Consider the following 26730-nt stretch of genomic DNA (forward strand, 5'->3'; position numbering starts at 1 on the left):
AACAATTACAGGTCCATCAGCGCTACTTGCAGTATTGCCTACTACTGCACAGTTCAGCTTTTTAAAGAGTCATGGACTTTTTTAAGTGGGCAAAAGCACACACAAATCATTCCAGCAACCAAACACAGCCTGCCTCTGTCCTCATGCCTGCTAGGTCCCTCGCTGCACCTGTAGCCTGTATGGGTCAACACGCAGCTACTCCTCTCCCTCTACCCAACCCTGACAGAGCATAGCCTGAAAATTCTTATCCCATTATCATCAGAGACCCATTTTATTTGCAGCATCACATTCAAAGAGTCAGTATGCCCCTAAACTCCTAATTGCCATTTCTGCTGCTGTATCACCTCACCTTCTCCCATATCCACCTTAATAATATCCTCTACCTTTCCTGATCATGGGGAAGAAATCTCCCTGTAGACACTCTGATAAGTTTATCTAATGCTTGTGACATAAGAATGGCCATATGGAAGAGACCTGAATCCACACCTACCCGTGGCCACGGGGCTATGTGCATACAGTACCAGCCATGCTTCTACAGCAGTATCACTCTCCTGGCCTCCGGCAATTTACAGCTCAGGGATTTCTGGACCCAGAAGTGTGCATTTGCATATAAAAGTTCTCAAAGCATTCCCCCTGCCCCCGGCACCCTCCCTGCCATTTTCCATTTGCACTGATATGAAAGCATCTGCAACACTGCAGCAGGAGCTCACCACTTCAGTGTATGTTGAATGAGGAAACACTTCTCCCTGTTTGTTTTGAACTGCCCTTTCCACAGAATATCTACTTTGCGCTTGGTACTTCTGATGCCAAGAGCCTTATTCAATCTGTCCTCATCGTCTCTATTCCAACTGGAGGAATGGTGAAGGAATTCTACAGAGGTTACTCTGCAACCTCTGATTATTCTTGCTGCTCTGAACCTTCTCTGATTTCATTGTATGTATGTTGAGAACTGCAAACGAGGACTACAGTGTTCAAGAAGCAAGAGAAGGCTGCTATGTCGATGTATAAATCCATGTTTAATCCACTAGTCTTAACAATGATCAACAGTTGCTTTCATTCTTGACTGCTCTTGAGTATTCACAGCTGATGTACACACGAAACTACTACAAATCACGTTTCTGTCACTCAATTGCAATAGTCAGTTCAAATCCAAAGAATTTATATGTGAAATTTGGATTTTTTTTTTCCACAGGCACCACTTCATTTTTCTATGCCGAATTCCACTGTTCTAGATCCCAGTCAGTTTTGTAAAGTCCTTTATGTAATTCTTCATAGTTGTAACACTTCTGAATATCTTAACCCTACATAACTTAGTATCAGCAGCAAGTTTGAGTAGCAACACTACTCAGTAATCACACGTACCTGAATAAACCTTTTCCTCAGCAGTCCAAGGCCTGGAGCCTCTAAATTTCCCAAATTCTTGTACATTCCTTCATACATTTCCTTCAGCTTATTTTTATTCCTCTGTGCTTTTCCCAACTCATTTCTGACATCATCGGCCCAATCCTGCAAACAGAATGAAACAGATAAGTACTGAAAAAAATGGTTACTGACCCTCACTCTTTGGTAATCAGCTCAGATTGCAGTTGGGTTGCCATATTTACTAATAGACAATTAATGTGTCTTTTGACAACCAAAAGAGAAATCAAAAGGCTATAGAAATATTTCCCTTTCATTCTGCCTCCTGATAAAATGCTTCTACTTTATTCAGATAAATGTTTACTACCATATCATCTAGTGCAATCTAAAAAATCCTCTATGAAACCAGGAGTGGTACCAAATATGAGAATCCTTTGGACAACAGGGCTGGAATGTAGACAGGAAGGCCCAGCAGAGAGAAGGGAAAGGGCATAAGAACACAATTAGACAGAAATCAGAGATTTTCTCGAATCCTAATTCTGTAATGGTTTCGGAACAATTAAGGACGACTGACCATGGGGTGGGGAAGGGCAGAGACCCTGAAGGTGAAAGCTGAACAGCCAGCTGGCACAAGGGAGGGAGGCTGTTGCTAGTGAAAGCTGCCAACAGAACTCCGACACCATCACCAGTAGATTCTAGGTTGAACCGCTTCCTGTGGCTGTGGTGTCAACTGAACTGCAGCAGGCTCCACCCAGCTCTCTTTCCTAAAAAGAGGGTGAGGAATGAAGGGGAAGGGGAGAGCAAACAAAAAAACCCTCAGGGTTTACCTTAAAAAGCATTATGGGATTAGAGAGCTGTTCCAGGGAATGAACAAAATCCTGAACTACTCCTCCTCTGTCCAACTTATTCTTGATCCTTTAAAAGAAAAAAAAGCGCATCACAAGTCAACGGGAACTACCATCACCACCCAGCCCACACATAAACACAGATCCAGATTGTCTGCTATATGCAAGAATCTAGCAAAATAATCTGGGGGTAGACAGGAGGACTTGCTCAAAACTCTCTCGTGGGCTGCATGACTGTCCTTGTCACATGGCTCTCAATTTTTTAAGTGTTTCACTATGAAAATAGAAGCTTGGTGGGGGAGTGGAAAGCATACTTGCAACAGAAATGGGCACTAACCAGACTATATCTCCTGTCACAAGAGTTCAAGGGTGACAGTTTGTGAAGCACAAGATTTATCTTCATACTTTAAGTGAAGAAATTCAGTAAATGGATCAGATTTGAAAAAAGGTAAAAGGACACCTAAAATTTTACTAGTAGTTCTGTAGCATTGTGTAACAGAAGTTGACTTTTGCCTGGGGATAAACTCATGCTTTATTGCATAGCAAAAGGGGCAAGGAAAGGCTTGTAGAGGAAGGCATATGTTGCACACTGAATAAGCAGAGAAGAAGATAACAAAGAACTGTCATTCTCCAAAAGAATATGTACATCTCTTTCACTGGCCCTCTCCAGAATCTGGTGGGAACATCTGTTCTATTTAAGTATCTCTGGTCTTGCTTGGTATTACAATGACTCTAAATACCAAAGCTAGCTTCATCTTCATCTTTGATGGGTACTGACCCTCACTGCTGTGAAGTCTACTACAGTAAGAGCCTAATAATGCACCAGATTTCCCTTCAGCCTCAGCAGAGTAGGAAAAGGAAAAAGAAACTGACCACCTGAGAATTACCAGCAGAAAGAGCATGCCTCTCTGCGGTCTTCTTGTTTTTGTTTGAAAAAGTTCTAACTTCCCACAGCTTGAGCATTATATGTACTCAGCACTTCAGAAAATATTCAGGTCACCAACCTGACTGAGTATGTCTAATACTAAGAGAGCTCATGTACCAGTCTTCTCTGTGCTTTTAAATGAGAACACAGAACACACGGGAATACTCCCTCATGTTTATTGTGCCCCCTAAAGAAAACAGTTTCTTCAGAAAAAATAAATATATCTCTCCACTCCTGAATAAGAATTGCAAATTTACCTTTCTACAAACTCCTTGTTCCTATAACCAGTTGCAGTATCTTTGAAAGAGAAACTTTCACTGCTGATCATGAATGGGTAGATGATTGCCTGCGGATAGGTATCTGCAATCTCTTCAACAGTATGTTGCACGGCTACTGCTTCATCCTTGTCAAGCAACGCCATCATTTGGCTAATCCAACCAATGAACTGCCAACAGGGAACCGAAGAAAGCTGCAGAAACACAAACACTGCATTTCAACTTGGGTTCTCCTCAAAAATACCGAACACAGCAAACACGAACAAAACTGCTCTGTAGCCCAGCTTGACAGAAACACATGAAAAGGAAATAGAGACCGTCAACTACGCCACACAAAATATCCCCCAACAAAGCAGATTTCATAATTATTATTACTACTACTATCATCACAACTAACTAGCGCTGTTTAGAAGATTTTCCTTTACAAAGATTTACAGTTTTTGATCGAGAGGAGGCTTTATGCTTGAACTTGTTGCTTTTCTGTCTGAATGCAATATCATAATTTTTGATCCTCACATGCAAACAACTCAAAAATCTGAAGGGACAGTTCAAACACCAGTGGGTTGAAGTCTTTATTTGAGTAAAAAAAGCCAGTAAGGAGAACAATGGAATTCCAACCACAGTTTTGCTCTTCCTCAACTTTAAAGAACAACTCCTGCCAATATACTTCATGATCACTTCACTCCAAAAGCTGCATTACTTTTGAACAGAGTGCTACAACAGGTTTTCTTGTGATAGCAAGAGACCAGACTCCAATTCCCTTCCTCATGTCGCATCCCTTGCCCTTCTGATGGAGTTTAATATCAGATTGCCAGTATTTATCTCATAGAGGGGACAAAGAAATGCCTGGTGAAGTGCTTTTCTGGGTGAGGTTTGTTAACTGGACTAGGTGTCAGGTTCCGTTAGAACCATCAGAGTTTCACTGTGGCCACACCTTTTGCACCTCGGCCATTTTTGCTATGTTCTCAGTTTCTTGAGATAACAAAGTCATATTTCTACTTTTTCCAAGCTCTACCTCTGACAGTGCCTGGCACTCTGTGTGCACCAACAAAATGGGTTAGACAATGCAGGTAGGCCAAGGCAGGAACAGGCATGAATCACAGAAGACCTCTCAGCTTAACTGTCCTTTTACGGTATCTTGCGATGGAATAGCAGTGGAGAGGCAGGTTGTGGAAGGGACAAAACTGTAGTAACCTCTGAAGTGAGAGACAGGGAGAGGTGGAAGAAGTGAAAAATGAGCCTGGAAAAGCTGATGTGTTCCTGTATATGGGAAACAGCCTACGTAAGTAAGATACATTCCTCGCTCTAGTCTTATGCATCTTTTATCAGCCCACTTAAATCATTCAGAAGGAAGAAAAAAAAAAAAAGCCCAGAAAAATTTTCTCCAGAAGCTCTCAAATTAATACTTGGAACCAGAATAATGATAAAAAGTAAAACTTAAAAAAAAAAAAAGCCTCTGTCCATATGAATTAGATGCACTACAGTAGAGAAAGACAAGAAACAACGATGGAATAAAATTTATCTGATCTACCTGAAGGAAAACTTACCAGTTTAATCTCTCTGTCCATCCAACCTCCAACCCCCACCTTTTAAATTCGATTTATAGCAACATTTGCTGCCAGGAAAATGGAAGTAACTAACCTCTCGTGTCACTAGACCCAATGTCTCTGCTGGATATCTTTCAATTATTTGCAGCAGTCTAGGAAATCTCAGCCTGGCTTCTCTGGCGTTCAGTTTCAAAGCTTTTATCATTTTCTCCACCACAATAGCTGGGAATAGCTGCAGATCTGCAGTGTTAATTTCTGCCAAGAGACATTAAACAAGAATTATCAGAAACACCATCACTTGTTCCATGTCTTTGATCAGCTGGAACATCCATCTTTACAATTCAGTGTTTTTTTTCCCTGTGTATTTTGTATTTTTACTTTGTTCTCCTTCCCATCTGTTTGAACTGTACACATCAGCAACACATGCACTCAGGGACTGTAAGGATTAGCTTTATCAGGAGGCTGCATCACTGCTGGTATCTTGCGTGCTTTAAACACAGGACTGCTGTCGTCTGGGAAGGAACAAGGGAAGCATCTGCTGGATACGATCAGTATCTCACAAGTAAGAGACACTACGAGTGATTCACTAGTACCAGAGCTAGCAGAAACAGCGTGTTGGGGGAAAGCAATATAAATACTGTTGAACCAGAGGACAAACTGTTCCATTTAAATTCAAGCTGTGTTGCTCAAGGAGATATCCTGGGTATCACAAAAGCTCACGTACAACAGATAAATTCACCTCACATGCTTCAGAAAAATCTTGACTCACCAAGCAAGCCTTCTTCTTCCTTACGCAGATGCTGGTCACAGAAACTAACCAAAGTCATATACGCATCAGTAACTCCCTTCACATCTACATGTTCCATAGAGTGGGACTGCACCTCCTCTTCAGACTTCCTTGCGGCACTGCTGAAACACTGAAAAGCCTTCTTGTGCAGACCCGCCAATACCTGAAATTCATCCATAAGAGAAAAAAATACAAGTTAGCAATTAGCATTCAACAATTCTTTTGGAAACTGAAGCTTGGTTGCAAGTCTTGAGCAGATACAATTTTAACTGCATTAGATGTTTTGAGCAGCTGATAACAAAGGAAAAAAAAATTGGACATTATTTCTGGCAGTAATTACCAGAAACTTAATTTTCACAATTTTCAATGGAAAAATATAAAAAACACTTTTAACACACTGTGGGAATGTCACGTGGAATTTTTATAACTGCAAAAATGTTAAGGTTACTAGAATTTCCACAAACAGTTAACAGAAGACACAATTTTAAAAAAGCTATTTTTTTTCCATTAAGATATATCTGCAGTGTCTGCGTAACAGCTATACTTCAAACTTGTGTTAAAAAAAAGCATGTACCAAACTATTTCAAATTTGATGTCTTTTCCCCTATTACAAACATAGTCATATTGGTCATATGCTTCTAATGCAGGTCATGGACTTGACAGCATCCTTTACAACAGAATGTGTACGAATCAAGTACCTATATTCTCATATTGCCAACAAGCTTACCAATCTCAAGACACTGTAGCTATTTAAGAAAATACAAAACTGCTGCAGAACTAAGTTGGAATAACTGAAAAATCCTGTAACCGAAATTAAATAGTTTGAATTTCAGATAGGTAGAGCTAAACTACCAGGGTCAGAGTACTGCCTAATATTAAGGTAAAATAAGGCTTAGCTCCTTAATCTTTCAGATATATCTGGTATCCCAATTTGACTCATCTGACACAGAGGAGCTTTTATGCCCATCTTCTAGATTTCCTTAAGAAGAATGCTCTTAATAATTAGCTAATAAACGAAGCTTAAAGCTTTTTGCTCAAGTTTCTACACACCTGAAAATTTAAGTCTCTTTTTACAGGAATCTCTTCTGTATTTGCTTTGCTCTTACAACCATGAAAAATACAAATTAAGAACTTTTTTTTTTTTCTGATAAATTGAACATTTACCTGAACATTTTTTTTTATACTAATATGGTTCACATCATATCTAAGGGTCTTCATGGTGGCATTTAAAATTAATAGAAAAACAGTCAGCGGTACTTCAAATCCTTACTCAATCGATTTGACAGAGAAGAAATCAGTGCCGTAGCATTTGGGACAACTGACAACACACGATTTGAGATGCAGCACAGTCTGTCACTGCCTTGTTCAAATGCACACCTCCTCCCAAAAGGCAAAACCGACCTCCTCTCCTCTATTATCACTAAAATTGTCTAAATAAAATAAGTGCACAAGTTATCATCATTATGAGTATTATAAAGACCTCTTTAGAAAATAGGATTGTCTGACAGCATGAAGCAGCTCAGAAATGCCCAGCTGAAATAAAAGCATTCTCTGAGAATCACATTTCCAAGACTTGCCTTGCCAACACACATGCAGGTGCTATGACTATGTCTTTTCCCTCCACACAAATGCAAGAACATAGAAACACAAGAGCACTCTCCCACTTAAAAAGGCTACTCCAGCACTCCAGAAAGCAAAAAACATAAAAAAAAAAAAAAGCAACCACAGTGGTTTGGTTTTAGGGTTTTCAGTTTGTTTCTTTTTTTTTTCTTCCCCCAGCTGCTGTTCCTGGACAAACCACCACTAACACCAGATGAGTTCCACATTCTCTGTATCTACCCATATCCATCACTACACTACCTATTGAAGTAGTGATTACAACACTGAAATGCCTAAAAGCTTTTCCCCCTCTCATTTACCTTTTCAGGACTCTCAAGACTTTCTCCTGACAATGCTGATATTTTCCCAGCTTTTTCTTCCTCGATTTGCTCAAGGCATCTTGGATCCTGACTAAGAGCATTGGCCATGATGTGGTACGTAGTACCCAGAAGAAGATTCTGCTTTCGGAATGCTGTTATATTCTTGTTAAGATAGTCGGATTTAGTATCTTCTGTTGGAATTCAAAACCAAAGTTGGTAATTCGACAACAAAGCAGCTTTGTATAATAAACAAAGTGAAACAAAGAGAAGGCTGTTACCAAGCAGGGAGATGCTTTTTAACACTGAGAGCACGCGTTCAGGACAACTCTGGTTCCGGCTGCAACTATGTGTAAAGCAGCAATAGGCGTAATTCCACCTCACCAGCCAGTCTTCCCTTGTTTTGGCTTCTTTGCGTAGGTCTTTCAGAAGCTTCTTGGCTACTGAGAAGCTGTTCTATATTCAGATTAAGACAGAATTTTCAGATAATATATCTGAAGAGGAAATAGAACCTTTCTGCAACAAAATTAATGGATGAGGGGATTTAGGTAACACAAGTAAAGCTATAATAACATGAATAGAGGTCTACTGCTTGTTTGGTCTCACATTCAAAAACAGATTTATGCTGATGGAGAAATTTGAAAAGAAAAAGAGAAGAACAAATGTTTGACAAACAGAGGAAAATAAAATAATTCTGTCTGTGTGACTGGACAGGCATACTGTTCCAAAGTATAAACATACATGGGGAATGTAACTTGGTTTATAACACCATTAAGCAAATCACTTATGTTTGTGTTTTGATGAGAAGTTTCATATAAGTAACAATAAAGGAAATCTTATTTTTCATTTACTCCTTTAGGAGTGTATGGTCTACAGAGCACTAAAGTTACATTTGATTATTACAGTGCTTAAAATAAACTGTTACTGACTGCAGATTTCTGCAGCATCTCAATAGATGAAGGAGACTTTGAATTAAATATTATTCATCTTATCTCAAGTTTGAAACACTAAAGGCCCATTATCAAAGATTACTAGGCTTCAGCCATTTTAACAGTCAGATCCAACCCCAAATTTCTAAGTCACTTAGCTTTAAATCTTTATAGAAGGGTTCACCTAACAGCATTAATGAAAATTGTAAAAAAAAAAGTCGTAAAATGTTTCATCTTTGCCAACTGAAGTAAATTATATTGATTCAATCTGAATTTCATTTGTTTTCTCGTACAAAAGAGATTATTTGTAGATGTGAAAGCATGTTTGGTTGCGAGAATCCTCTGTTAAAAGGCTGAAGCATTTCAGATACTTATCTGTCCTTTAGAGTGTCAGAAACCATCTGTAGATCAAAGGAGCCTTCAGGCACATTTCCAGTAACGACAAATTATCACCAAGTTTTTAATTAACATCCACTTGGTTTCTTTCTCTGTGGAACTGACTTTCTCGAGCTTTCAAAATATTCCAGACAGCAAGGTCAAAGACAGACAAGGCAAAAAAAAGTGCCCAAGACCACCTACGAGGCTTTTCCAATGGTAGTTTCTATATATGTTCTCACAAAACTGGAAACTATGAGACAGTACAGTCACCTGTTTCCTGGCACTTTCTATCATCTTCATTTTCATGTTAAATTTGCAGCTTCTAATCATTGAGCACATGTCTTCTTCCTGTTGATCCACTTCCATCTGGTCACCAGCACCACGTTCTTCATCCACCTCCATGCTATCATTGGCCTGATCACAGAGAAGTTTCTCCTGCAGTTTGTCAAGAAAGAAACACCTGTACAACGACAACAGGAGTACAAATCACTCTGGTATGCATGCAAGGAAGAGAATATTCAAAAGTGTTGATCTGCCTGATCAACAAAGTAAACAAAGCTAATAAAAAATATGAAGTTATAGCAGTCACCTTTAGCAAGTGTTACAGAGTTCTAAGAGTCTGAAAAGTCACAGCCAGGGACAAGTTGACCCTAAGAGTTTTCTCTTTTTTGAATCACAAAATTACTAGAAAGTGTCCATAATAGAGCAGGATTTTTTGTCAGTTTGTTCCTTTAAAATAGTAGCTACAACCTCAAAGTTCAGCAAGGCATAACTTGCATTCACACTTGACAGAAGTGGAAACAATCAGGAGTCTTGTTTGTATCGCGTAAGTGCCAAGGTGCCCTTTATGTCAACCACACACGACACCAACACAAGTAAACATTGTGTTGCAGAAAAGACCAGCGACCATAACATTTGGAAGGGAATTGCCACTAACCAATGCTAAATCCTTTTCACGTTCTACAACTAAGTCCTATCTAACTCAATAGCATCTCTCATTATGCAGACTGCTATTCAATGCGGGGGAAAGCTTTGTAGTCTGGAGTAGGGCTTGGCACTCAACTGCCAAGGTACAGCCTTTGTCAATCATTTAAGATGATGTTCTTAAAGGCACATAAAAATGTTCAAGACACTGACAACCCTCAAGTCATAAACATGAGGCATATCATGTATTATGCCTAATATTCAATTGCAACAAGCTCTTCGGTAGTCATGCTTCCTTCACACCCAGAGATAATAAAATCAATTACAGAGCGCAGTGGTTATTAGCTGAGCTGTTAAAGAAGTTGTCCCCTGGGTAAGGAGAAGGAATCTAAATTTGCATGGGAAGAATGGATTGGGATGAAGATAGATGCCACAGGGAGGACAGAAAAATTTCAAATTGAAAATAAAGCATTCCAGTTTCTTTGGAAGTCAAAGGAGTCACCAGAGAGGCTTTGTTCTTTCTAGCAACAGTCACATAGAAGTCTCTAATTACATCACTGGTCGTTAACTTTCCTATAAACACATGAAACACTGATAGTGACAGGGCTGGGCTTATTTTGTACACTCCCTAACTTTAGAACTTCCTACAAAGTAGGTAAGTATTTTTATTTATAATAGCCTGGCTTTTTGGGTGGTGTTTTATTGAGGTAAATGCAGCTGATCTACTCAGTTACAAGTGGATGTATTTAAAAGCTGCTGAAGTGGGCTAGCAATGCATGTAGTCACTGATGCAAGAAAATGCCTAAACTAACAGCTATGTTTCTGTATCAAGATGTGGTTTATTTCCTGTCCATTTTTCAACCTCCTTTTGCTTCTTACTACAAGTTAGTCACACAAAGCTCGGTTATGATCCTAAAGCTATTACAACAGTCATACACTGGATCAACAACACTCCTTTTCCAAATGAAAACAAGCAGTATTAGAAAAAGAACCTCTCAGAACTCATCAGGCAGACAGAACTAAAGCTAACCCAAGAATGTAATTTTACCGATTTGTGATGATATCATCCCAGATGTTCATAGGATCCATTTTAGCATCTGGATATCTACTTGTCCAAATTCTGAGAAGTCTCATAAGGGAAGCCTGTGAGGCTAAGTTACCTAGAAATCAATTAAAAATACTTTAAATGCATCTAAACCCAAGCAAAGTGAAAAAGGCCTAAACCAAACATACTCTAACATTCAAACCACAAATCTGCAATAAAACAACTCACTTGTATTTCTGGGCTTGCATTACATGCACTATTTGGTGATCATATTGCTTTTGTTTATTGCTGAAGCACAGAATAAACAAGGATCAGGGTCAACTGTCACTGGGCATCACCACTGGGTAGGTCCCTTCCCGTACAGGTATATGCTAGAATATAGTGGAACTGTTAACTAAATCTAATACGTTATTTGGTTAATGAGTATAAATTTGTATTTCATGCCTGTCTCAGAAGCTATAAATTATATAGCACATCCACCTTTTATCTCTGCTAACAACTATTTTTCTACCAAAAGTGACCCCAACAAAAAACTATTACTTACACTAAAAGAGATACTTAACTCTTGTCACAACAGCTAGGCTAACAAAACTTTGCAATAGAACACAGAATTATCTTCAAGCCTATCTTACACAACTACAACAGTTTTTACTGTAATTCCAGGCCTATGATACTTCCAAATAGGAGTTCAGTGCTCCAAGTGTGGAAATAGAAATTCAGAGTTAAGGAAACCATGATTAATTAACACAATGAAAGGAAAAAATCACTTAAGGGAAAAAAAAAAATCTTTACTTCTTTTGGTTATAAAATTGATGAAATCTTGTATTTCTGTCAAAGCTTGTACAGACTGCAGTTTGGTCATTCGACTTTGATATAACAAAGTATCAATGCTGGAATAGCTCTGAAAAGAAAAGGAAAGAAAGGAAGATTTCATACACAGTTTACAACATGATTCTGTTCAGCGCACTACAGACTATCTGATGCTACTAGGTATTACGCTCTAAACCTCAGCCTTTTACCTGTAACTCTTCTTTGGACAAGTATAGAGACATATTCTAGCTGCAGTTCCTATCCTAGGTTTTAGGACAGTCCTACAGTCTAATTAAAACTTAGTAATGGATGGAACTTGTAACTTCTTGATGTAATACTCTCTTTTCAAACTTGTTCTGGGGACAGGAGGCTTCTGAAAAGATGAATGAAATGAAATAAAATTACTATGAATCGCCACAAACAATTACTCCGAAAAATTTCCAGCAGATGAAATCAGCAAAATAAAACAAGTTAAAATGGGAGGACGCATTGCACTGCCTGGCTCAAGTCTTATCGTTGCAAGAAGTGAATTCAAAGGAAGTTGTCATCTGACTGGAAAGCACCTAGATTTCATTGTACTTGGGCAACTGTTTCTCTTAAGCATATAATCTAGCAGCAATAACAGCAACAACAGTTTCACTGTTCCAGGAGTTTATACAGAAAAATCAGATCAGAAATAGCAGAGTTTGTTACCTGCATGAAGATCTGCATGCCATTGCTAATGTAATATTGGGCTCTGTCAAAATCATCTTGCAGGATGTAAAGGAGACTAAGCTCTTGGCTGTAATACATTTCTATAAGGGCTTTCTTCTGTTCTGTCTTCATTGCCTCATCAATAAAAGTTAGCAAACTCTGGTCATTTTCCCCGCTGAGCAGTAACTTCAACTTACTCCGTATTATATAGGGCAGATAGGCCTCCTACAAGATGAAAATACCGTCTTTATTTCCAGGAATGATATATTAGATGATAATTTAATTGTTACCAGTGGCACATCAAATAAATGTAAAACTATTTTGAATGGTTTTCTTATATGTTTTCCCTTTGGACAAATTCCTATTTGCTAACAAATCACAGTAGTCTTTTCTGATAGGGTCAAGAAGCTATTAGCAAATTCTACCAGTTTCAAACCGAGTGGTTTGTTAATTCTTAAAACATGAAATAAATAAAAGCAATAAAACACTGCAATATGATGATGATAAAATCGGTCCTATATGATCAGCCACAGACTCAAGGTAAAAATTAAACACTGTAAATACAGCAGAAGTAACTGCTTCAAATATTTTATATATCAGACTCACCGCTAATTTCCACAATAAAAAATAACCCAGATAATGCAATTGACTTCCAGCCAAAATCACAGTAGTGCAGGACAGCCCTGCAGAAGTCAAATATGTGCAGTATGAACAAACTGATTTCTAAAAACCTGAAAAAATGGATCACTCCATGTTTTGCTTAGGTCTGGAGGTTTTCCACTGTCGATATTAACGGTAGCACAATATTCCAGAGACTTCCACTCTGTGAGGTGGTCATAGCATTCCAGAGATGCAAGTTCCCAGAAGTCCTTCTCCGCTTCTGTTGGCTCTCCATCTTGCCAGTCCTCTTTAGAGAGCGCCTAAGAAATGAATTTGAGAGGGAGGAAGATTCTCAGCTGGAACCTGACACTAGTTTTAATTCTAAGTCACCAGGAACTTAATAATTCATTGTCTCATAAAAATACCTATCCATTTACCAGAATGCGACAGCAACACTAAATGCAGAAAACCTGAGCTTGTCAGTATTTATACATAAATTCACTTCAGGTAGTAATCTTTAGTAAACCTGCATTTTAAAAAGCAAAGACTTGAAAAGAAAGTTACTAAGATCCTTCTTCTATTTTACTCACTAGAACTCAGATTTTCTTCATCGTAAACAGATGCTGTTTGCTGTCTTGTTAGTGTGCTCATGGTGTTTTATTTGTCTGCCCAGGTGATCGCAAATGTAAAGCTTTCTAACAAATAGTAGAGCAGTATCACATCTACTGCTCCGCTGTGACTCCTCATCTGCTTCCATGACTACAGATGGAACCATCAATCAAACAAAGCACAATGATATTTAAAATGATATGCTGCTTGTCAAAATGTTTAATTTTGGCTTATGAGTTTTAAGGCATGAGAGATTTATTTAAAAAAAATAACCTTGCTGTCATTTTACCTCATCATAATACTTAGCCGCTTCAGCATAATCATTCCTTGCTTCTGCCAACAATGCTTTCTGTGTCATTTCCTTAGTCCCAATCTTACCACTGAAAATGCCACGAAGGACATCATAATCCCCAAGAGATCGGTAGAGCCTAGTAAAATGGCAAAAGAGAATCTTTTAATTTGTTAAATAGAGGTATATAAATTCAAACATAAACCTAATAATAGTAATAATAGTAATAATAATAATAACACAGTAAGCAGTAATACTACTGGCTTGTAACAGTAACAAATTTTATTGATGTTTCTTATATAAAATCATAAATATATATTTAATTAAATAAAACTCATCTTGTAGGGTAATACTTGAGCTGTGGAAATCCCTGCTATTGCAAATCTATGAACAACATGTTTTTCAGCAGTCTGACAGCATCATCAGGGCACACAGTTGTTAAGTCTAACTGCTCTAACTGAAAGACAGAGATTAACTTACAAGAAATTAACAGCATATCTAATTCAAAAAAAGGAAAGATCGAAAAAGAAATCCCATAAGCCATAAAGGCAGAGTTGTTCACAAGGCAAAGCTAAATGGGAGCAAGTTGTATCAAGCAAGATTTTACTTAGCAAGTTCAATCCATCTGATCACATCTGGGGGAAGTTCTGTTCTCCCACGCATTCGCTTGGATGGAGGCTCCTCGGCAGGGGACAAAGCCATCAGGGCATGCTCCAGAAGAAGGATGCCCACTGGCTGCTGTAAACTCGCAAGGCAGCTTGTGCTCACGTTAGCTGAATCCACTTCTAGTAGCTCTCTGTGCTGGTAACACATTTCCTATAAAATAAAACAAAATAACAGGTTTTGACTTGGTCTAAAACTACACTGATAGTTACTTCCTACAGATCACCTATTTAATATCCTTATTCTTATTGTGTTGGCTTTGGAAATAAGCTGTTAAATTTCCACAAGTTCCCAGCTCTGGAAAAGCTAATTCTTTTCCTTCTGGGCTGTTGCTCTTTGGACAGAGACCAGTAAAGAATAAATCCTCTACTCTGTTTCTCTCCAGTGCAGAGGAGAACTCCCTTCTGAAAAAAACCCACAGGAAGTGGGGCAGATGTAGATGGACACATTCACAGCCTCAATCTTTCCTTCTTTTCATTAACAGCATGGTGCCCACTACACGTCAGCTGCATTTCACTTAACTGACTGAGCGATGTACTCCTGCCATAAGCCAAAGACATAATTAATCGTGATGCCTTCTCTGAGCTGGAGGCTTCCCATCCACACACTTCCCCAGTTTTAGCATATACCACAGCCTCCTGTTAGACCCATTTAGTACTGTACTCATCTAGTCATGCCTGATTTAAAGACATGACAATACTTCTAGCAGATTTTTATCCTATTTAACATCAGCCCAACTACAGAATGATCTCTTTTTCAGGGATAAATGTTCTCGTTTACCTAAAGGTTTCTTTAGATACTTAAATACAGGTAAGAATGGCCTCAAGCTCTGCCAGGGGAGATTTAGGCTGGACATTAGGAAAAAATTTTTCACAGAAAGGATCACTGGGCACTGGAACAGGCTGCCCAGGGAGGTGGTTGAGTCACCTTCCCTGGAGGTGTTTAAGGCACGGGTGGACGAGGTGCTAAGGGGCATGGTTTAGTGTTTGATAGGAATGGTTGGACTCGATGATCCGGTGGGTCTCTTCCAATCTGGTTATTCTATGATTCTATAAGAAAGTAGCAGAAAAGTTTGTTAAAGTTAGGTGTTCGGGGTTTTTTTTTTGTGTGGTTTTTTTTTTCCACTTAAAAGCCTAAAGGAAAGTTGCAATAAAATCTTAAGCAAACAAGAAGAAAAAAATTCACAACATGGAAAAGTGATAATATCACTTTCATTACAAGAAATAGCACTGAGTTGATTCTTGCAACACAGTAAGTTCAATTGAAACAAAATCACTATTTGGAAACTATAACAGCAGACTGTGAGAACAACCAACCTACAATTATCTGATCAATGGCAACCAGCAAAACACCGGCAGAACAGGTATTTGGCACAAGTAAACTCACTACACAATTTGTATAGTTGAGACTCTCACACCAATAAATTTGTACTCAATAAAAAAAAGAGAAGAACAGTAGCTTTTTACAGCTTCCCAAGTTACAGATTAGGTGGATTACAACGAGGGGTTAACACATGCTTCATCCACTATTCAGGCAATTTCAACCAGCAGTTTCCATCAAAGTTGCATGTGTGCTCCAGATACTCTTAGGTACAGACACACATTCTTTGACTGTTGACTTACAGGAGTTGTGTCAGGGGCACTGTGCCATCTGCACAACCTAAAAACTGAAGAATAGCTGTGTTGAGGTAACACCAAAAGCCCTTTCTTAGTGATACCTAGGAAGAAGTCCAAGAACCATGCAAATGTTAACAGTACCTCCAGAGAATGAATACCCTCCCAAACTTACAATTTACAGACATTTTCCCACATCAAAGGAATCGTCCTTCTATTTAGCACCTTGTAGTGAGTATTTGTTCACTTACCCTCTGAAAGCAAAGCAAATGTTCCTCGCTCCATATCCAATGCAGTTGCGTCTTTACTTGCACCACTTGTTCAAAGATTAGGATGAATGACATCCAAGCCAGCCTGACAGCTAAAACTTTTCTAAGGCAACTATACGTTCTTCAGAGGCCAGTTATCTCTATGGAGTCTATGTAAACTTCTGTCACGAGGTTAACTTATTTCTCAGTATTTCAGATGGTTTTTCATCTGTCCTGAAAGCCAGTCCCAAAGCCTCACAGCCTATTTTAAGATTATACCTGTAGACAAAACCAGCTCTTTTTATCTCCAAGTTACTCTCCTGATGGGACTTCAATCTACAGCAGACTATAAGGTCCAACAACCAGAAGGAATTAGCAGAGAAGTAGGAAGCTTTTCTGAAAAAAAGCCCGTATTTATTACGTTGTTGGTATACAGGAAACAGAAGCTATATTTCCAAATGGCCAAGCCATTAGGACAGCCTTCGCAAGCCAAAGGACAGCTTCAGCACTGTGTGCTCTCACTCTCCCTCTCTCGATGAACATAAACTCAGTTCCCTGTCGGGAAAACACTTTCTCTCACTGTTATGCAGGATGCTCAAATACACAGGTGGAGGCTTGCCTTGGTGCTGCTGCTGTTTCTGCTATTGAATGGCAATTAAATGCTTTTATTGCTCTTACAAAGTCCATATTTTTGACTAATTTTAACTTACCTATTTTTGGGTCTTCATTTTCCATCTATTCAGAAAAAGGTAGCCTAACACAACAGTGTTTATTAACGGAGTCTAACAGACAGCATAATTTAACGCAAATAATAATGTCAAGAAAACCAACAAATGCAATGTCAAGAGGGAATATTAACAGATAGCTATTGTGAGATGCTGGCTCAAAAAATACCAAGTTGGCCCAGAAAAATCCCCAGAGCATTTGACCTTTTATGCAGCTGCACAGAAAAAAAGTAAACAAGAAATCACATTTTTTCAGATGTGTAAGTACAAGTACTGAGAAGCAAAGTCTGTCACTGTTTAATAAGCTAATCCAAACTAGATGTTTCTCCTGTTTATGAATGCCATCTGCCGTCACAGAGTATTTCAATTTCCATAACAAAGAAAAAAAAACACTACCTGCCACTCAAAAAAAGATTATTTTGAGTGCTACAAACCAGATGCAACATTAAGATAAAAAGTTGACAAGAAACACTAAACACAGTGACAATGTGTATGTAATAGGTGCTTTGACAAGTTTTCTTTTTTATCTGCCTGAAAACTGGAGTAAAAGATGAAGTTTGCAATCTATTCTAGGTCAGTACATTCTCACAGTAGAAAGGCTTCTGTTTGCTTTCCAGTGAATTGGATGCGGTGCGCCCACTTCACCCTTAGGTGGAAGAGAGTCCTTGCCTCATTACTAAAAGGCAACTGCTTCGGGGGACTAATCTGAAAAAAGTAAATGAGTTGCTAACAACAAACAGTCTGACAGCTACTGATATCATCAAGATATCAAAGCATTCCTCAGTTAACACCTCCCAGAAACAGGAAGACAAGCACAGGACACCGGTGTAGCCCTTTCAGTTATTCTTGTGCCTTTCATTTAAAATCGAGTCCTCCTTGTTATCTGATGCAATTAAAACTTTAAAAGGTAACTTCAACTCTACAGATCAGAAATTATAGAAACCTTGATAAATCAGTTCACAGGCATGAATTACCTTGTTCACCTTAAGAAGAGTCACTTGAAACTTCCGACTGGTTAACAATTCTCTTTCGAACTCTGTCTAAATTTCAGTAACAGCATGTGATCTTCACTACCACAGGGTTTATCACACATTCAAAGACATTCTATTCCGTTACTTTCATGCCATATAGTGGGATTTACCTGGATGCATGCAATGAATGGTGGAAAGTAAGACAGGCTCATACTCAGGAAATTATTGAAGTTGTTCAGCAGCTTCTGGACGATGGCTTTTTTCTCCAAAGGAGTTTTAGATTTTTCTACCTCATGAAAAATTCCAGCAAACAAACTGCTGAAAAGCTGCTTGGCAAATGTTGGATCTTTCTGTAAATTACAGCAAAAGAAATAAAGCCATTGATTTTTGCTGCGACACAGTAAGCTAACACAAAATTAAGAGATACAACCCACCCTGTACTTAATCCATGTGTAGGCACTTCAGGAGTGGAATAATCAGTCTGGCATGCTTCACACTTATGCTGGGAATTACCAAATTAACCATTCACATGCCATCTTAATTCTTCTACATAAACTTCAAGACAAATACAGGTTCCAGGCCACAGTGCTGGTAGAGAGGATGGAATTTACAGTTTTCACACATTTAGAGTTCCCACCACAGGAACCAAACACCCAGCATCATCTTATGGACACCACCACCAGTGGAGAGGGTTTCAGGAAAAAATAGAAGACAACATGTGAGGAGACCCAGACCTAACATTAAGGGAACCAACACAGAGGGACAGACTGTCTGTACAAACAGACAGTTTCCTTTGAGATTTAATGGAATTATTTCAACCTAGAAACATGTTTGTATGTTTAACAATCTTAAGCATTCCGATCTGTCATGGAATTGCAGTTTGGTGTAACTCTTCATCTAATGCTATTCAGATAACTCATGACCGTGCTGCTTCCTCCTTTTACACAGAAATATCTATCAAAAATAAATACAAAGGTAATCAGGAGCAATGTGACTTCCCAAATGCTGTAAAACACTATTAGTTCAACCTACAGTTTCTACTGCTCTCAGATAGGAAAATTAATATTGTATTAGCTTTACTGAGTTGTCCAAGTCCAGTCTTAGACACAGTAACTTCACTTTAGCCATATAAAAGAATAAAAATGGCTAGTTTGTTACTGTATGAGCAAGATATCCTCTGCAATAACACCTGTAATGAAGCATAGGATCATGGAAGAGCTTGGGTTGGAAGGGATCATCAAGTTCCAACCCCGCTGCCACCATTTGTTTCTCAAACAGAGGAACCCAGAGGCAACAGACAACAGCTGATGTCTCAAGTCCTCAGTGTTCAACTCAGCTGGCTCAGGTGAGTAAAGCTACAGGGCACAGACTCTTATCAGTGCACCAGCCTGGATGCAGGAAAAACACTTCCTCAAACGCGGACTCTTTAAATGCGTGTCACAGTGGTTGACTACGAAACAACAAATCAATTTTGAAAGCAGTGGCCCAACTACACATAATTTACTCTACAGGAACAGAAATCTTCGCAAATGATCTTCGAAAAGCAGACAGACCTGAGCAAGGCCCTGCAGAGGGGCAATAAGACTGCAGTATTCAATCTGGATGTCAGGAAGATCTCCTACTCGGTAACTTCTGTACAAAGTAACCTGGGCATCACGCTTCATCTTCACCTCAGATTTCATCTCCTGAAACACATTGCTCATGTTAAAAAAATAATAATCATATTACTTAAAAAGAGCTGTATCTAGAACACAAAATAAGCATGAGCATTTTAGAAGTGTTTAATAAGCATGGCAAAAGTTTATAAACAAATACACTTTCTAAGAAGCTGTAATATGGCCAAGCCCCAAACTACCTTAGTAAATTAGAACGCCCAGAATCTTGTTCATAGACTTACTTCAGCTCTTAACTTTTAATATTAATGCCCTGTAGTTCCTGCTTCCAGACAGGTAATATTTAAGTCACTTTTAAAAAGAATGATGCTGTCTGACAACTAGTGAGTTGCTATGGCTTAACAAGTTACTGCCTGCCAGGTGAGCCACAGAAGTCCATTATACAACGGTTTTCAGACTGGCCCATGTGTGAAGTAAAATGAGGTTTCTAAAGGTAGTGTGTTTTATTTTGCTCAGCGGAATGGGAAGGGGAAGTAAGAATGATCAATCTAGTAGAATTGATTACCAGTGAAACTTAAATCAAATTGTGATAAAACTGCTGCAGACTGCAATTGTTAAATAGTTGTCCTGCCTTTTGCTGAGGCTTTAAACCATTTAAATCCAACAAGAGCTACTACCAGTTACAGACAAAATCTATCTCTTCCTCTACCTTTCTTCCTTTTCTCAGCACTGATACACCATAAGGAAATCAGCAGTAAGTTTAGAGCCTGGGATTTTATTTTTAACTACCACCATTACCAATAAAGCCAGCAAACAACGGATAGATAAATACATTGCAAGAATGGAAGAGGGAAACAGAATAAAGCTTGAACATTTTTTCTCTTCTGTAAATGCTTTGTAATTTTGCTGTTTGAACCCATTTTACTACTGCATAACTTTAAAAGGATGATTTTAAAAAACTTCCAAAAGAAATATGCTGAGAGAAATTATGACTTTGCTAAAGCCACTGCCAAAAACTTTCTTGCTTAGGACCTACTTTTTCCTCTTTTGCCCCATCAGCTATGCGAGCTACAGAGTTCCATGTGTGATACCTGCAAAAAATCTCTTGAAAAGTTAAAGGGGTCCTGACAGCATTCATAGCCTCCTCTAGTCTTTTATTGTGGAATATGACAGGCTTTTTTGTTGGTTTCATTTTGTACTGTAATACTGAAAGCATTTACAGGTTCTATCCTGTAGGGTGGGAGGAAATGGTAGCTTTAGCCTGCAAGTAAATATAAATTGGCTAAAATAGGTGTTTGTGTGGTTCTTCCAGACATAAGTTCTGTTTACATAGTTGTCTGCAGCTGCAAAGAATTATAAGAGAGTCTCAAACTGGTAGGTCTCAATCCTGAGTTTCTTTGTTCTTTTGGTTGATAATGTATGTTATTTTTACTAAAATGACCTCTGCAAAACTGTTACAGAGCTTGAAAATACTTACACTTATGGTAAGTACATAACACAACCAGGAAACTCACATAGTACTAAGCTACTCAGCAAGTGATTACTACTGACGTTCCTTCAGATTAGAAGTATGTAACTGTTCTGGTTAGTCCATCATCTGTATCACATTGTTGAGTTCACCTTCAGACACTGGATAATGTTCTCCACCTATTTCTTCACTATATTGTAGCTTCAAGGCTCCCAGTTTCCTGGATGACAATCATAACGAGCTTCTCATAATCATTATGGACTCCATCACATTGAATCACTTCATCCACACTAAGTGGTAGACTGGAAGCACTACCACTCACCTCTTTTCTCACTCATGCTAAGTAACACCATTTAGCTTTAATCACATAAATAGCATGGTTTCCAAACAAAACCTTCTAAAGCTCTTAAAAGTAGCTAGCAATGAGTATCTTGCACTCCTTCTTCACAAAGTTACTTCTAGAGATGAATTACAGGTCTGCAAATGGGAGCAAAACTTAAGGTTTTAAACTTATTTGGATTAACAAACCTGTTCTCTTTTCTGTTCAGCCACACCTTTTCTAGCATAAATCAGACTGACTTTCTCTTGGTCCTTCAAGAAACGTCTCCGCAGTCTTAGAATTTCTGCTCGTTCTTCTATGCCTAGGGAACACAATCATGTGCAGTTTTTCCTTTCTCAAGCCAACTTCAGATTTAAGGCAGGAGTATCATATAATAACAAACACCATCTTATTTACTAGCTTACCAGCCAGCCTCCTAAGTTTCATATCCAACAAATCAATGCAAGGTCTTTCAACAAGATAGCAAATTAAAACAAATTAAGTTGTTCTTAGGAGAAAAGGCAACGAGCATGTACATAAAACCTTTAAGCATATGGATGAGATACAAAGGTGAAACTATTGTACTGGGAAAGGCACTAAAACTCATGAATAAATTTGCCCTACATAACAGATTTATTTAAAGCTCTCAATGTCACGTACGACATTTGCACCATATTCCATAAAGTATAAAGCTCCCTACGTAAAAGAGGCGCTAAATATATTCAAAGAATGGGTAGTAATAATTATATAGTACCATATTTTTTAAGTTACTATTACAACACTGTAACTGGATCAACTCCTGCTGAGGATAGTCATGGAGAAGTGCTACTTCACAGACTCTTCACTTTAGTCCAACTACTAGGAAAGAACAGTGAGCCAACAAAATGATACCACTGTAACTGGTATTTTCCTGGTAGAAGATTAGGGACTGACTGGAAGGCAGACTGAACTCTCTCTCTTTCTGTAGTGCAGCATGGTCCATTCAAAACTGCCCCAAAACAACTCTCAGATATTGAAAAGGTCAATCTTTATAGTGCCCTGCCTGAAATCCTATTCTTATCCTTCCAGACAAAATTTTAACCGCAAGGTAGGCAAGGGTGAAATGGGGAGGAAATGGTGAGATGGAGCCTAAGCCCTTCCAGAACAGTACTGATATATTTCAGTTATTGACTGGGAGGATGAAGGAGCATTCTCAGAAACCAGCAGTGTGGTTCTAATGCCAGATTGCAATCTGTTGCAGATTGTGTCAGCACAGCTGAAATGGTTTGGAAAAATAAATGTTTGGAGATCTCTCCTTTAAAGTGATAAGCAGTTAATATTAAAACAGAAGGGACAGAACTGTTTGGTATATTCATGCTACAAATGTCTAAGGGAGAGGTAGGAATGCAAAGATCACACTGGCTCGTTTCTTATCCAGTCAGTTCTTTCATCTAGCAATGCACAGTTTTGCAATTTCTAGCACAGTTCAAGCTTTCTGCCACACGTTATGTACCACCACACATTCCTAGAAACAAAATTTCTCAAGTTGAACCTCAGTTAGAAGGTAATGGACTGCCAGCCAAATAACTGACAAAGATGGTCTATAAAAATACAATATTTATATAGAAATTGCATCATAAGGCTTACAAACCTTTAGTTTTGCTGTCCACCTCATCAGTAGGCAAACTTAACTTTTTTTTCCCAAAATCCGGACCCACTGGTTTAAAGGATGCTTGTTTAAATTTTTCACTCTGTTTATTAACCAACAGCATGGATGAAGACAAGGATTCAGAGGATGAAACTGTATACTCTGCTAATGTGTCAATGCTGCTTCCAGTTAGCCAATTAAAAGAACTTCTACCACCTGAAAAAAAAAATTGTAAAAAAGCTATAATATATCCATATAAAAATCAAGTGAAAACATCTATGAAGCAGGTCATTTTCCTCCTCCAGAAATATAATTTCCAGTGTTTATAGGCAGAACAGATTTCAAGCTGTTAGGTAAGAAACAAACTTATTTTACATTAGCCAGAATGTAAAATGTATATGAAACTAATAAAAATGCGACTGGATGTTTTTTCTTGAAACTTAAAAACAAAATCCCTTGAAAACGAAGTATTACATGCATTTGCAGTTTTACATTAAAAATGCATATGCAACAGGAATCAGTTGTACTGAACAAGAAATTTTGAGAAGACACAGGTCTGTACTTACTGACATGCTGTGTAGGTGTAAATTCATATTGCCTTTGGGTAGCCCTCACTCGACCACCAACTGACCCAGAAGCAGAAAGGGATCTTTCTTGTGACAAATTCCTGTGGATACTCTGAGAAGTTTGTGTCTCCACAAACAGAGGTGTGAGCACTGTACTTCGGTAACGCCAGCTGGAATCAATTACAAAGTCCTAGGAACACAAAAAGATAATAAGAATAGTTAGAATGGAGGCTTTCTGTCACAAGGAAGGAACGCAAAATAGCAGAAATTAATGTACAGAATTAAAAATATCATCCCAGGTATAGGGGCAGAACTTTAATAAAACTAAAAAATCCCCAAAGCACAAAGAAGTTCTCCACAGTCCTAGACACATTCACAGCTGAGGACTCATTTACAGCTCTTTAAACAATATTCCTGCTTCTTCACAATTTCCCTCCAGCTTATGGTGCTTCTCTCCATCATCCTCCTTTTTTGGTATTTCAGTACTCTACACAACAGCTATCCTTGGTATATATAACTGAATATGCCTCTTTTGAAAAGAAAGCAAAACTTTGTCCCCGCAAAAACAAACTTCTGATACTGTGTATAAAACATGACTGTTGCAGTTGTTAACAAGGGAGTATAAAGCACACATCCAAAAATTTCCTTCCCTATGCTATTCTTGTCCAAGTGGTAACTATATTAGGGAATGGAATTCGTCACGTGGTTCCATGCAGGGTAACACATTACAACTCACCTGAAATTTACATTCAGACAATGGGTGTTCAAATATTTTTCTGGAATAATCTGGGCTCTTGCTGGTCATTTCAAGCAGAAAATTCGTGATTAGACTCAAGTACTGTGTTTCTATCTTGGCAGAATATAAAGAATTTAACAGTGACAGCATGCGATCGAGAATGTTTGTGGGTAGCCTTGTCTCATCACTCCAAAAATTCCTAACAATTAACCTGTAAAGGCAAGGAATAAAGATATTCTTGGTTATCCGCAAGCAGAAAACACACCACTATCAAAAAGTTAACTTAAAAACCCCAACACAATAACGATATAAAGGCTTCAATTAACTCTTATCCCATACTTCTGTTGAATTACACCAAATTCCTCATTCATCTACCATACTCTATTGCATTTGACTGATATTAAAGGTTTACTCTGATAAAATTATTTCTATTGAGTTGTTTTCCTCTGGAGAAGTGCTAGGGTGGACAAGCACAGAGATGACCTATTCTACCTGTTGCTTCACCAAAAAATTAGAGGCATCCAACATTCTCCAACGCTTCATCTATTTTTGTGTGCATAGCGAGGGCCATATTGTTCAAAAACCTCAAGAACGTTAATGCAGAATTAGTTCTAACACACTGAAACAACTTCTCCGTAACTCAGAAATTTGGTCAAAAGCTCTGTGCTTCACTCAATTTTGGTTTAACGCCACGGGATACAATTATATAAATTAACTTATCAGAAGAAAAGGAAATAATGTTATCTCAATGTTACTATTTTTATATTAAAATGCTTATAAAAATTCTAAGGATCAACTGTTCTGCTATAAAGAAAGAACAATTTAGGAATTCATTACTTCAATCATCACAACACTGTTTACTCACTGCAGTTCGGCATTCTCATCAATTAGTCCTTGAAGCAGCATTTCTTTTGCCAATATAAGTATTTCCTGAGAATCACCATCTGCTTGGCTTTCTGGATCACTGAAGGTAGGAGAAAAATGTATCTTAATGACCTCTCTCAAACAATTTTTAGCAAAATGAGAGGATGAGAATGATGGGAGAAAAGGAGGAACATGCCCTTCTCATGAAAAACTCAGCCTGGCATGACAACATTGCATTTCTTTCATAAGGAGGTCTTCATTGCCAAAAATGTCTCATCTCTCCACTACTTAGAAAAAGAAAAATCTGAGAGCCAAGTAATACATGCTAGGTATTTACTATACAGGGCATATGGAAGTAATCCTGAGTTTGCAAGGTTAAAACCGAAAAAAAGGCAGGGAATTAATTTTTCCCAAGTAACACTAGAGCAAAAATTGCCTGCATTTTTTCTTTGCAACAACTACCCATCTTGGGGAAAAGCATATAATAGAACCCAACTCAGTTATACGATTCAACAGCAATCTGCTTGTCAAACTGAGTACAAACTGAGCCTGTTCCCTACTCTAAGGGATCAAACAAAGAACATCCTTATACGACCAGACTGAAGGGATCCAGATCACGCCAAAGTGCCTTAATACACCTTCTACCCACAAGCAAACTTCTCTCACGTACAATTCTTACTAGTTACAGAATTGTGGCAACAAGAAAAAAAAGTGGTAGCATCAGAACTAAGACCTCTTATGCCATCATGCCGTGGTTAATCAACATTCTAGTTCTGTGCTAAAGTTCAGGGTTAAGTCTTTGTCTCTTAGTGTAAGTGATAAAATTGCCACCAAAGGTCAGAGCTACTTGGGCAAAGCATAGGCTCTATTCTTGAGACCTGGGAAAACCACGCAACCAGGGACATGAAGTTGGAAGATACTTTTACAAGCACTTTCATTCTCTCTGTGACAAATCACTGAAAGACAACATCTGCAGTAAATACACACCTGTAATTATCATAAATCCACATCAGAATATCATACATGCGCTGTCGACATATTGCAGAAGGGTGAGAAATGAACCCTGTCACTCCAGGAAGTAGTTCTTTAAGTTCTATTGGTTTTAGTTTGGAGAGCATCTTGTACACTATATCCAAACAAACCCTCTGCCTTTCATCATCCCTGAAAGGAGAGGAAAGAAAAAAGAAGCATTACACTGCTTTTCTCCTCATTGCTACAGACAGACCAGAAGATCAGTTTAGGTTTCACCAATAATACTTGGTTTTGCATAAACAGCTTTAGGTAAATATATTTTATTCTTCGGTTGAGCTAAAAGGTAACTAAACTAATACATACTACAGAAATTCACATCCCAGTGGTGTTTCACATTAATGCTGTTTAGGGGTT

At 38.4% G+C, this 26730-nt stretch overlaps 1 protein-coding gene across 1 annotated transcript in view; it reads right to left on the minus strand.

Annotated features, from left to right (window-relative positions):
- PRKDC (protein kinase, DNA-activated, catalytic subunit) overlaps positions 1 to 26730 on the minus strand; it is an 86234-nt gene that overhangs the window by 11778 nt on the left and 47726 nt on the right. Inside the window, exons 55-76 of the mRNA XM_069854076.1 lie at positions 26332 to 26505; positions 25346 to 25444; positions 24481 to 24691; positions 23745 to 23934; positions 23182 to 23394; positions 21761 to 21873; positions 19705 to 19836; positions 18322 to 18501; positions 14539 to 14747; positions 13932 to 14070; positions 13165 to 13353; positions 12434 to 12658; positions 11723 to 11831; positions 10934 to 11045; positions 9232 to 9421; positions 7936 to 8110; positions 7658 to 7848; positions 5721 to 5901; positions 5046 to 5206; positions 3387 to 3598; positions 2187 to 2274; positions 1363 to 1506 (exon numbers count right to left, since the gene is read on the minus strand). Coding sequence (XP_069710177.1) covers positions 1363 to 1506; positions 2187 to 2274; positions 3387 to 3598; positions 5046 to 5206; positions 5721 to 5901; positions 7658 to 7848; positions 7936 to 8110; positions 9232 to 9421; positions 10934 to 11045; positions 11723 to 11831; positions 12434 to 12658; positions 13165 to 13353; positions 13932 to 14070; positions 14539 to 14747; positions 18322 to 18501; positions 19705 to 19836; positions 21761 to 21873; positions 23182 to 23394; positions 23745 to 23934; positions 24481 to 24691; positions 25346 to 25444; positions 26332 to 26505 — 3637 coding nt within the window. The remainder of the gene's footprint in view (positions 1 to 1362; positions 1507 to 2186; positions 2275 to 3386; positions 3599 to 5045; positions 5207 to 5720; positions 5902 to 7657; positions 7849 to 7935; positions 8111 to 9231; positions 9422 to 10933; positions 11046 to 11722; positions 11832 to 12433; positions 12659 to 13164; positions 13354 to 13931; positions 14071 to 14538; positions 14748 to 18321; positions 18502 to 19704; positions 19837 to 21760; positions 21874 to 23181; positions 23395 to 23744; positions 23935 to 24480; positions 24692 to 25345; positions 25445 to 26331; positions 26506 to 26730) is intronic.

This window comes from Phaenicophaeus curvirostris, chromosome 3 (assembly GCF_032191515.1).
Source record: "Phaenicophaeus curvirostris isolate KB17595 chromosome 3, BPBGC_Pcur_1.0, whole genome shotgun sequence".
NCBI lineage: Eukaryota > Metazoa > Chordata > Aves > Cuculiformes > Cuculidae > Phaenicophaeus > Phaenicophaeus curvirostris.